The 12,533-nt window shown below is 39.0% G+C and overlaps 1 protein-coding gene across 1 annotated transcript; it reads right to left on the bottom strand.

Annotated features, from left to right (window-relative positions):
- Window positions 1–1,718: 1,718 nt before the first annotated feature.
- Window positions 1,719–2,827, bottom strand: LOC125107627 (60S acidic ribosomal protein P0-like). Its single transcript, XM_047742910.1, is given in 2 exon segments — window positions 1,719–2,122; window positions 2,124–2,827. Coding segments are annotated over 2 exon segments (951 nt in total). The 5' UTR covers window positions 2,753–2,827; the 3' UTR covers window positions 1,719–1,800.
- Between the last annotated feature and the right edge of the window lie 9,706 nt (window positions 2,828–12,533).

Here is a 12,533-nt window from a genome sequence, read left to right as displayed (position 1 = left end):
AAAGAGAGCCCTGCGCCAGAGGTAGAAATGCTTAGACACAGGCTGGAGACCAGGGAGATGTGAGAGATTGACTGCTTTTCTCTCAGGGCGCACTGAGGAGTGGGTCCCTGAGTTCTTGGCTCCTCCAGCCAGAGATTGGGAGACTGGCATCATTGTTCCCGTCCTCCAAAGCTCTACAGAAAGCATTCAGGGAACAAAATCTCCCGAGACCAAAACTATGCAGATTAGTTAGCCTGGCCCCTGGCAAAGGCAGTGCAATTCCGCCTCAGGCAAAGACATTTGAGAATCACGGCTACAGGCCCCTCCCGCAGAAGATCAGCAAGAACATCCAGCCAAGACCATGTTAACAGATCCATGAGAACTGCAGAACTCCAGAGCTAGGGAATGCAACACATAGAATTCATGGCCTTTCCCCCATGATTCTTTAGTCTTTCAAAGTTAAATATTTTTAATTTTATTTTCTTCTTATTCAGTTTTTAAAATTTTTCCTCTTTCCTATTTTAAACTTTTTAAACTATTTTATCTTATCTATACCTTTTTTAAAAATCTTTTTTAATTTCCATTGTAATATTCTATCCCTTCATTGTATTTAACCTTACTTTTTGTATACATATAGGCTTTTCTTTCTTCTGGGATACAGTTTCTTCTAACAGATCAAAATATACCTTAAATCTAGTGCATGGCTTTGTTTTAGTCTCCAGCCTGCTCACATTCTTTCCTCTTTTTTTTTTCAACCAACTTATCTTATCAATTCTTTTTTTTTAAATCACTCAGCATCAGGGAAATACAAATCAAAACCACAATGAGATACCACCTCACACCAGTCAGAATGGCTGAAATTAACAAGTCAAGAAATGACAGATGTCGGCGAGGATGTGGAGAAAGGGGAACCCTCCTACACTATTGGTGGGAATGCAAGTTGGTGCAACCACTCTGGAAAACAGCATGGAGTTTCCTCAAAAAGTTGAAAATAGAGCTATACTATGACCTAGCAATCGCACTACTGGGTATTTACCCTAAAGGTACAAGTGTACTTATCTGAAGGGGCACATGCACCCAAATATTTATAGCAGCAATGTCCAAAATAGCCAAACGATGGGAAGAGACTAGATATCAATCAATAGATGAATGGATAAAGAAGATGAGGTATATACACTGGAATACTATGCAACCATCAAAAGCCCAAAATCCTGCCATTTACAATGATGTGGATAGAACTAGAGAGTATTATGTTAAGCAAAATTAGCCCATCAGAGAAAGACAATTATTATATAATCTATCTGATATGAGGAATTTGAGAGGCAGGGCAGGGGGTCATGGTGGGTAGGAAGGGAAAAAAAGAAACAAGATGGGACTGGGAGGGAGACAAACCATAAGAGACTCTCAATCTCAGGAAACAACTGAGGGTTGCTGGGGGGTGGAGGGGAGGGATAGGGTAGCTTGGTCATGGACATTGGGGAGGGCATGTGCTATGGTGACTGCTGTGAATTACATAAGACAAATGAATCACAGACCTGTACCCCTGAAGCAAATAATACATTATATGTAAAACAAAACAAAACAAAACAAAACAAAAACTAGAGAGTATAAAGCTAAGTGAAATAAGTCAGTCAGAGAAAGACAAATACCATATGATTTTACTCATATTTGGACTTAAGAAACAACAAATGAACAAAGAGGGAAAAAAAAGAGCGACAGACAAACCAAGAACCAGACTCTTTTTTTTTTTTTTTAAGAGAACTAAGCCTTTATTTCCTTGTTTCACAAATAAACTTGGCTGAATTCGTTGCTTTTTGCTGATTAGTCGAAGAGACCAAATCCCATATCCTCATCCGACTCCTCCGACTCTTCCTTTGCTTCAACCTTGGCTGGGGCTGCGGCAGCAGCAGGTGCAGCAGTGGTGGCAGCGACCACAGGGGCAGCAGCCACAAATGCAGATGGATCAGTCAAGAAGGCCTTGACTTTTTCAGCAAGTGGAAAGGTGTAATCAGTCTCCACAGACAAAGCCAGGACCCGCTTGTATCCATTGATGATAGAATGGGGCACTGATGCAACAGTTGGGTAACCTATCTGCAGACATACGCTGGCAACATTGCGGACACCCTCCAGGAAGCGAGAATGCAGTTTCCTCTGTGATGTCAAGCACTTCAGGGTTGTAGATGCTGCCATTGTCAAACACCTGCTGGATGATCAGCCCAAAGGAGAAGGGGGAGATGTTCAGTATGTTCAGCAGCGTGGCTTCGCTGGCTCCCACTTTGTCTCCGGTCTTAATCAGCTGCACATCACTCAGGATTTCAATGGTGCCTCTGGAGATTTTAGTGGTGATGCCTAAAGCCTGGAAGAAGGAGGTCTTCTCGGGCCCCAGACCAGTGTTCTGGGCTGGCACAGTGACCTCACATGGGGCTATGGCACCAGCACGGGTGGCAGCTGGCACCTTATTGGCCAGCAGCATGTCCCTGATCTCAGTGAGGTCCTCCTTGGTGAACACAAAGCCCACGTTCCCCCGGATATGAGGTAACAGTTTTTCCAGAGCTGGGTTGTTCTCCAGATGCCCTCGGATGGCCTTGCTCATCATGGTGTTCTTGCCCATCAGCATGACAGCCTTCCCGCGGAGGGACATGCGGATCTGCTGCATCTGCTTTGAACCCACATTGTCTGCTCCCACAATGAAGCATTTTGGATAATCATCCAAAAGTTGGATTATCTTAAGGAAGTAGTTGGACTTCCAGGTCGCCCTGTCTTCCCTGGGCATCACGGCGGTGCGTCAGGGATTGCCACGCAGGGTTTAAAGACGATGTCACTCTCACGAGGACGCCTGGAGAGAGCAAGAACCAGGCTCTTAACTAGAGAAAAGAAACTGATGGTTACCAGAGGGGAGGTGGGTGGGGAGATGGGTAAAATAGGTGATGGGAATTTAAGAGGGCCCTTGTGATGAGCACTGGGTGATGACATTTTTTTTTTTAAAGGCAACCTATGAAATGGGGAAAACATATTTCCAAACCATAATCAATAAGTCATTAATAATTAAAATATACAAGGAACTCATGCAATTCAATAGATAGCTAGATAACCTAATTGAAATATGGTCAAAAGACCTGAACATTTTTCCAAGCATAAAAACACATACATGAAAACGTGTTCAACATCACTAATCACCAGAGCAACGAAATCAAAACTATAGTGAGAAATAACTTTATGCTTGTTAGAATGTCTAGTACCAAAGGAAAAAAAAAAAAAACCAAGAGGTACCAAATGCTGCTGAGAATGTGGAGGAAAGGAACCCTAATTCACTGTCGGTGGGAATGTAAACTGTTACAGTTACCACTGAAAACCGTACGGAGGTTCCTCAAGAAATTAAAAATAGGATTACCTTAGGATCCATGAGTCCCACTTCTGGTATATGTATCCAAAGAAAATTAAATTATCTCAAAAAGATATCTATCCTTCCTATGTTCACAGCAGTATTCACAACAGCAGTATTCACAACAGCCAAGGTACAGGAAAAAGCCTGTTTTCATTGATGGATGAATGGATAAAGTAAATATATATATATATATATATATATATATATATATATATATATAAATGGAAATTAGCCTTCGAAGTATGGAAATCCTACCATTTGTAAGAACATGAATAGACTTGGAAGGCATTATGCTAAATAAAGCAAGCAAGAGAAAGAGAAATACTGCATGATACCATGTATATGTGGAATCTACAAAATATTTTTTTTTTAAAGTTGAACTCATATAAACAGAGCAGAATGGTGGTTGCAGAGGCTGGAGAGTGGGGAAAATGTGTAGAGGCTGAGAGAAAGACATAAGCTTTTAGTTATAACATGAATATGGTTTGAAGATCTAATGTGTAACATGGTGACTATAGTTGATAATTCTGTGTTGTATAATTGAAATTTGCTAAGAAACTAAAACAACTGTTCTCACTAAATAAATAAATATGTGGGGGCCAGAGTGCATTAATTAACTAGATTGTGAGAATCCTTTCACAATGTATACAAATATCAACACGTCACACTGCACATTTTATTTTTTTTTTAGAGTTTTGGGTTTTTTTTTAATTCTAGTCAGTTGACATGCAGTGCAATATTGATTTCAGGAGTAGAATTCAGTGATTTATCACTTACATACAACACCCAGTGCTCATCACAACAAGTGCTCTCTTCAATACCCACCATCCATCTAGCCCATCCCCTACGCACCTCCCTCCATCACCACTGTGTTTGTTCTCTATAGTTAAGGGTCTCTTATGGTTTGAGGTGCACCTGGGTGGCTCAGTCGGTTAAGCAACTGGCTTCAGCTCCACTCATGATCTCAGGGTCCTGGGATGGAGCCCCACATTGGGCTCCCTGCCCAGCAGGGAGCCTGGTTCTCCTTGTCCCTCTGCCTCCTCCCCCCTGCTCATGCTCTGTCTCTCTCTCTCAAAGAAAGAAAAGAAATCTTAAAAAAAAAAAAAGAGTCTCTTATGGTTTGGTTCCCTCTCTTCTTTCCCCTCCCATATGTTCATCTGTTTTGTTTCCTAAATTCCACATATGAGTGAAATCATATGGTATTTGTCTTTTTCTGACTGACTTATTTTGCTTAGCATAATACACTCTAGTTCCATCCACATCTGTGCAAAAGGTAAGATTTTATCCTTTTTAATGGCTGAGTAATATTCCATTGTACATATATACTACATCTTTTCTATCCATTCATCAGTCAATGGACATTTGGGTTCTTTCCATAGTTTGCCTATTGTTGATAAAGCTGCTATAAACATCAGGAGAACTATACCTCTTTGAATCTGTAGTTTTGTATCCTTTGGGTAAATAACAAGTAGTACAATTGCTAGATCATAGGGTAGCTCTATTTTTAACTTTCTGAAGAAACTCCATACTGTTTTCCAGAGTAGCTGCACCAGTTTTCATTCCCACCAAAAGTGCAAGGGGTTTCCCCTTTCTCCGCATCCTTGCCAACACCTATTATATTTTCCATTGTTAATTTTAGCCATTCTGGCAGGCATGAGATGGTATCTCAATATGGTTTTGATTTGCAATTCCCTGATGAAGAATGATCTTGAATATCTTTTCATGTGTCTGTTAGTCATCTGGATGTCTTCTTTGTAAAGGTGTCTATTCATTTCTTCCTCCCATTTCTTAACTGAATTATTTGTTTTCCGGGTGTTGAGTTTGGTAAGTTCCTTACAGATTTTGGACACTACTCCTGTATCAGATATGCCATTTGCAAATATCTTCTCCCATTCCATAGGCTGCCTTTTAGTTTCATTGTTTCCTTCACTGTGCACAAGCTTTTTATCTTGATGAAGTCCCAAGAGTTCATTTTTGGTTTTGTTTACCTTGCCTCTGGTGATGTGTCTAGTAAGAAGCTGTTCTGGCCAAGGTCGAAGGGGTTCCTGCCTATGTTCTCCTCCAGGAGTCTGGTGGTTTCCTATTTCACATTTCAGTCCTTCAGCCATTTTGAATTAACTTTTATGTATGGTGTAAGAAAGTGCTCCAGTTTCATTCTTCTGCATGTCATTATCCAGTTTTTCCAAACCATTTGTTGAATATCCATTGGATATTCTTTCCTGCATTATTGAAGCTTAGTTGACCACGTAGTTGTGGATCCATTTCCGGGTTTTCTCTTTTGTTCCATTGATCTACATATCTGCTTTTGTGCCAATAGTATATGGTCTTGATGACTACAGTTCTGTAGTATAGCTTGATATCTAGAATCATGATGCCTCCAGCTTTGTTTTTCCTTGTTCAGGAGTGCTTTGGCTACTCAAGGTCTTTCGTGGTTTCATATGCATTTGAGGATTGTTTGTTCTAGTTCTGTGAAAAACACAGGTGGTATTTTGATAAGGATTGTGTTAAATGTGTAGATTGCTTTTGGTAGCATAGACATTTTAACAACATTGGTTCCAATCCACGAGCATGGAATGTTTTTCCAATTCTTTTTGTCTTCTTCAATTTCTTTCATAAGTGTTCTGTAGTTTTCTGAATACAGACATTTTACCTCTTCGTTTAGGTTTATTCCTAAGTATTTAATTACTTTTTATGCAATTGCAAATGGTATCAATTCCTTGATTTTTCTGCTGCTTCATTGGTGTATAGAAATACAACAGATTTCTGTATATTGATTTTATGTCCTGTGACTTTGCTGAATTCATGTATTAGTTCTTGCAATTTTTTTGGTGGAGTCTTTCAGGTTTTCTACATAGGGTATCATGTCATCTGCAAATAGTGAAAGCTTGATTTCTTCCTTGACAATTTGGATGCATTTTATTTCTTTTTGTCGTCTGATTGCTGAGGCTAAGACTGCCAGTACTATGTTAAATAGTAATGGTGAGAGTGGATATCCATCTTGTTCCTGACCATAGGGGGAAAGCTCTCAGTTTTTCCCAATTCAGGATTATATTAGCTGTGGGTCTTTCTTATATGACTTTTATGACATTGTGGTACGTTCCTTCTATCTCTACTTCATTGAGGGTTTTTATCAAGAACAGAAGCTGTGTTTTGTCAAGTGTTTTTTCTGCCTCCATTTAGAGGATCATATGGTTCTTATCCTATTATTAATGTGGTGTATCACATTGATCTGTGAATATTGAACCACTCCTGCAACATAGGAATAAACCCCACTTGATAATGCTGAATACTTCTTTTAATGTATTATTCAATTTGATTTGCTAGTCATGTTCATCAGAGACACTGGCCTGTAGTACTCCTTTTTAGTGGGGTGTTTGTCTGGCTTTCACATTGTACATTTTGAAGTTAAAATTTTTTTTTAAAAAGAACAAAAATATAGTCATTCTCATTGTCTGATTAGTGGTCCCTAACCTTAACCTTTCTTTCTTTTTAAAAGCAGATCCTTGGGCACCTGGGTGGCTCAGTCATTGAGCATCTGCCTTCAACTCAGGTCAAGATCCCAGGGTCCTGGGATCAAGTCCCGCATTGGGCTCCCCACTCTGCGAGAAGCCCGCTTCTCCTTCTCTCACTCCCCCTGCTTGTGTTCCCTCTCTCACTGTGTCTCTCTCTGTCAAATAAATATATAAAATCTTAAAAAAAACCCTCAATGAATTAAAAAACCCATATTCTCAAATAATGAAAAACTAATTATTTTAATAGATCTTTTAAAGACCCAAAGAAAATGCATTTAAAAATGCAATTACCCCAATTTAAATTCCTAGGGCTAGGTCAGACAGTGGACTGGATACGGCAGAGGTGACAATTAACTAGGAAAATAAAAGAAATAATTGAGAATATGAGGAGAGAGACCAAAAACAACCATGGAAATATGAAAAAGAGGTTAAGAGATATGAAGTTTAGATAAGAAAGTCTGAATATGTTTTGAGACACCAAATCATAGATTCAAAAAGCTAAGTGAAATTCATTATGTTGTTAGACAGGATATAGTATGCCATAAGTTTTTGTTGTAGTGTTCAATATTTTATTAGTTGCATATAATACCCAGTGCTCATCCCAACACGTGCCCGCCTTAATACCCATCACCCAGTTACTCCCTTGTTTGTTTCCCGGAGTCCAGAGTCTCTCATGGTTTTCTCCCTCTCTGATTTCATCCCATTCCATTTTCCCTCCCTTCCCTGTGGTCTTCAACTCTATTCTTTATGTTCCACATATGAGTGAAACCAAATGGTAATTGTCTTTCTCTGCATGACTGATTTCACTTAGCACAATCCCCTCCAGTTCCATCCATGTCAATGCAAAGGTGGGTATTCATCCTTTCTGATGGCTGAGTAATATCCCATTGTATATATAAACCACATCTTCTTTATCCATTCATCTGTTGAAGGGCATCTTGGTTCCTTCTACTGTTTGGCTATTATGGACATTTCAGCTATGAACATTGGGGTGCTGTGCCCCTTTTTACTACATCCTTATCTTTGGGGTAAAGACCTAATAGTGCAATTGCTGGGTCATAGGGTAGCTCTACTTTTAACGTCTTGGGGAACCTCCACACTGTTTTCCAGAGCGGCTGTACCAGCTTGCATATCCACCAACAGCATAAGAGTATTCCCCTTTCTCCACAACCTCACCAACACTTGTTTCCTATCTTATTAATTCTGGCCATTCTAACAGGTGTAAGGTGGCATCTCATTGTTGTTTTGATTTGAATTTCCCTGATGGCTAGTGAAGTTGAATATTTTTTCATGTGTCTGTTAGCCATTTGGATGTCTTCTTTTTTTTTTTAAGATTATTTATTTATCTATTTGACAGACAGAGATCACAAGTAGGCAGAGAGGCAGGCAGAGAGAGAGGAGGAAGCAGGCTCCCTGCTGAGCAGAGAGCCCGATGCGGGACTTGATCCCAGGACCCTGAGATCATGACCTGAGCTGAAGGCAGAGGCTTAAGCCACTGAGCCACCCAGGCGCCCATGGATGTCTTCTTTGCAGAAGTGTCTGTTCATGTCTTCTGCCCATTTCTTGACTGGATTGTTTTTTGGGTGTTGAATTTGAGAAGTTCTTTATAGATCTAGGATATCAGCCCTTTATCCAAAATGTCATTTGCAAATATCCTCTCCTCTTCTGTGGATTTCCTCTTAGTTTTGTTGACCGTTTCCTTTGCTGTGCAAAAACTTATCTTGATGGAAGTCCCAAAAGTTCGTTTTGCTTCTGTTTCCCCTACCTTTAGAGAGGCATCTTGAAAGAAGTTGTGGCCAGGGTCAAAGAGGTTACTGCCTATGTTGTCCTCCAGAATTTGGATGGATTCCTCTCATGTTGAGGTCTTTCATCCATTTTATCTTTGTGTATGGTTTAAGAGAATGTTCTAGTTTCATTCTTCTGCATGTGGTTGTAGAGTTTTCCCAGCACCATTTATTGAAGAAACAATCTTTTTTCCATTGGATGTTCTTTCTTGCTTTGTCGAAGATTAGTTGACCATAGAGTCCATTTCTGGGCTCTCTATTCTGTTTCATTGATCTGTGTGTCTGTTTTTGTGCCAATACCATACTGTCTTGATGACTATGGCTTTGTAATATAGCTTGAAGTCAGGCATTGTGATGCCTCAGTTTTGGTTTTCTTTTTCAACATTCCTTTGGCTATTTGGGGTCTTTTCTGGTTCCACACAGATTTTAGAATTATTTGTTTTAGCTCTGTGAAAAATGTCTATGGTATTTTGATAGGGATTGTATTGAAAGTGTAAATTGTGCTCTGGGCAGCATAGACATTTTAAGGATGTTTATTCTTCCAATCCATGAGTATGGGATGTGATTTCATCTCCTCAATTTCCTTCATAAGTGTTCTGTAGCTTCTAGAGTACAGATCCTTTGCCTCTTTGATTAGGCTTATTCCTAGGTATATCATGGGTTTTGGAGCTGTTTTAAATGCAACTCTAATTATGGAACATTATTAAGATAAATAATAAGACTTCCCAATCTAGACACATAGAGTATACCTTCAGTAAACCAAAAAAAAAAAAAAAAAAAAAAAAAAAAAAGGGAGGGGCTTCCCCCCATGACTAAAATCTTTAATGTAAGCAAAAATTGTGGGGAAAAGGAGCAGAGTGGGGAACAGATTATGTTCAAGGGAGAAACAGGGAAACAGGTAGACATCTGATTTCTAAAGAGCAATTATGAAAGACAAAGGGCAGTGGAATGACATTTTCTGTATGATCAAAGAAAATATTCACCTAGGATTCTCGATGCAGTGAAAATGTATATCAAGAGGAAGAGGAAATAAAGACATTTACTTATTTTCAAAAAATTTTTATTCATTTGTAAGAGAGTAAGGGAAGAGGAGAGAAAGAGGGAGCACAAGTGGTGGGGAGAGGTAGACAGAGTGGAAGAAGACTCCAGACTGAGCAGTGGGCCTAAAGTGGGGCTCGATCCCAGGACCCTTGGATCATGATCTGAGCCAAAGCCAGACATTTAATAACTGAGCCATCCAGGTGCCCAATAAAGACATTTTTAAATAGAGGTTCATTACCTGGCAGTTCTCATTCATGAAAATTTTAAAGTATGTACATAAACAAACAGAAGAAAAATAACCCCAAATAGAAATTCTGAGATGTAAGAAGAGAGGGAAAAAGTTAAGTATATAGTTCAATTTAAATGAACATTGAGACTACCATATGAGAGTTATAAAAATGTCGATTATTTTTTAAAGATACAAGACAGAAAACACAAAGCAACAATACACATAAGTTTGAAGCCAAGTAAATTGAGTTAAACGTATTCAAAATTCCTTGTATTAACATTATCCATGGACAGGAGCAAATCCTCACTAAGATATTAGCATATCAATAGTAGCAATGTATGAATCAAATGAATGAAATCACAACTTAATTCAGTTTTCCTGAGAAATGCAAGGTTGGTTTAACATGAGCACATAATGTAACTCACCACACTGACAAATTATTAAAAATATTATCTCAATATATGCAAAATAAACCTTCATTCATTCAACATTCATCCATGATAAAACTTAGAAAACTAGTAGTATAAGGGATCTGTTAATATAATAGTCAAATAAAGACCCTAGGTGACCCCATAATAAATGCTCTTTGGTCTTCTCACCTTTTATAATCCTTTTCCCTTAAGTGTAGCCAAGATCTGTGACTTGACTCTAGCCATTAGAACATGGCAACTGTAAAGGAATCTTGCAGATGTAATTGATTGTTAATTTCAAGTTAATAAAAAAGGGATTATTCTATGTAAGCCTGATTGAAGCAGGTGAAATCCTTACAAGATGACTGAGCCCTCTCTGCAGGGAAATTCTTCTTACTGGCCTCATGAAGTAAAAAGCCATATTGGAGAGGTCTGCCTGGCAAAGAACAAGGAACAGCCTTGCTATAGACTGAATATTTCTGTCCCTCCAGCTCCCAAATTAGTGTGTTAAATCTTAGTGTTTAATGTAATTGTATTTGGAGGTGGAGACTTTGGGAAGTGATTACTCATGAAGGTGGAACCCTCATGAATGGGATTAGCACCCTCATAAAGGAGTCCTGAGAGAGCTCCCATGGCCCTGTATAGTACAAAGAAACAGGAGGAAGACCACCATCCATGAACCAGGAAGCAGGCCCTCACTGGACACTGAATCTGCCAGTGCCTTGAATTTGGACTTCCCAGCCTCCAGAACTGTGAGAAACAATATAATAAGATAGTTTAGCAAGATAGGTGAATCTAAGCTCAATATGCAAAATAATTTTATTTCTATAACCTAGCAACAGGAAATGAAATTGATTTTTTAAAATAATATTTATGGTAGGATCAAAAGTATCAAATAACTGGGAATAAATCTAAAAAATATCTGCAAGACCTTTATAGGAAATTTTTTAAACATTGAGAGTTAATTAAAATCGTGTTTGGAAAACTCAGTATTATGAGAGAGGAAAACACAAGCAGGGAGAGCAGCAGGCAGAGGGAGAAGCAGGCTCCCCAATGAGCTAGGAGCCCAATGCAAGACTCAATCCCAGAACCCTGGGATCATGGCCTGAGCCACCTAGGCATCCCTGATCTGAATTTTATCATAAGGAAACATAAGAAAAACCTGCACTGAAAGACATTCTACATTACTGGAATTAACTCTTCAAAAGATTAAAAGTCATGAAAATCCGTGAAAGACTAAGTAACTGTTCAAAACTAAAAGAGACTAAGAGACACAACATCTGAATTAAATACATGGCTCTAAACAGGAACTTTCTTGCTGTAAAGGATATTACAGACAAGTGACAAAACTTAAAAAGAGCATGAGGACTAAATGATTAAATGATAGAATGTATAGGGTGCTTAGGTGGCTCAGTCAGTTAAGCAACTGCCTTGGGCTCATGTCATGATCCCAGGGTCATGGGATAGTGTTCTGTATCAGTCTCTGTTTTCAGCAGGGAGCTTGCTTCTCCATCTCCCTTTGCCTGCCACTCTACCTACTTGTGCTCTCACTGTCTCTCTCTGTGTCAAATAAATAAATGAAATCTTAAAAAAAAGAAAAAAGAATATATAGTTGACATGGTTTGAATGGGTGCAGTTATATGCAGATTTTTTCAATAAATACAGGACAGTACTATAAGTGTAATTTCTCTTCCTTATGATTTTTTTAAAATTTTTTATTTATTTATTTATCTGACAGAGAGAGAGAGAGAGAGATATCAGAAGTAGGCAGAGAGGCAGGTAGAGAGAGAGAGGAGGAAGCAGGCTCCCTGCTGAACAGAGAGCCCAACGTGGGGCTGGATCTCAGGACCCTGGAATCATGACCTGAGTAGAAGGCAGAGGCTTTAACCCACTGATCCACCCAGGCGCCCCCTCTTCCTTATGATTTTAGTAACATTTTCTTTTCTTTAGCTTACTTTATTGTAAAAATATAGTATGGAATACATATAACACAAAACACAGGTTAATTAACTGTTTTTGTACACGTAAGTTTTCTGGTCAACAGCAGATTATTAGTACTCAAGTGCTTGAGGAGTCAAAAGTTATTCATATATTTCTGACTGCAAAGGGTCAGTGCCCTTAACCCCTGCATTATTCAAGGTCAACTGTATTAGAATTAATTGTCTGATTGTCAAGGTGGTACAGTAGTTATGC

The sequence above is a fragment of the Lutra lutra genome, chromosome 8, assembly GCF_902655055.1.
Source record: "Lutra lutra chromosome 8, mLutLut1.2, whole genome shotgun sequence".
Taxonomy (NCBI): domain Eukaryota; kingdom Metazoa; phylum Chordata; class Mammalia; order Carnivora; family Mustelidae; genus Lutra; species Lutra lutra.
The sequence above is the reverse complement of the archived record's forward strand: the minus strand, read 5'-3'. Positions and strand labels throughout refer to the sequence as shown.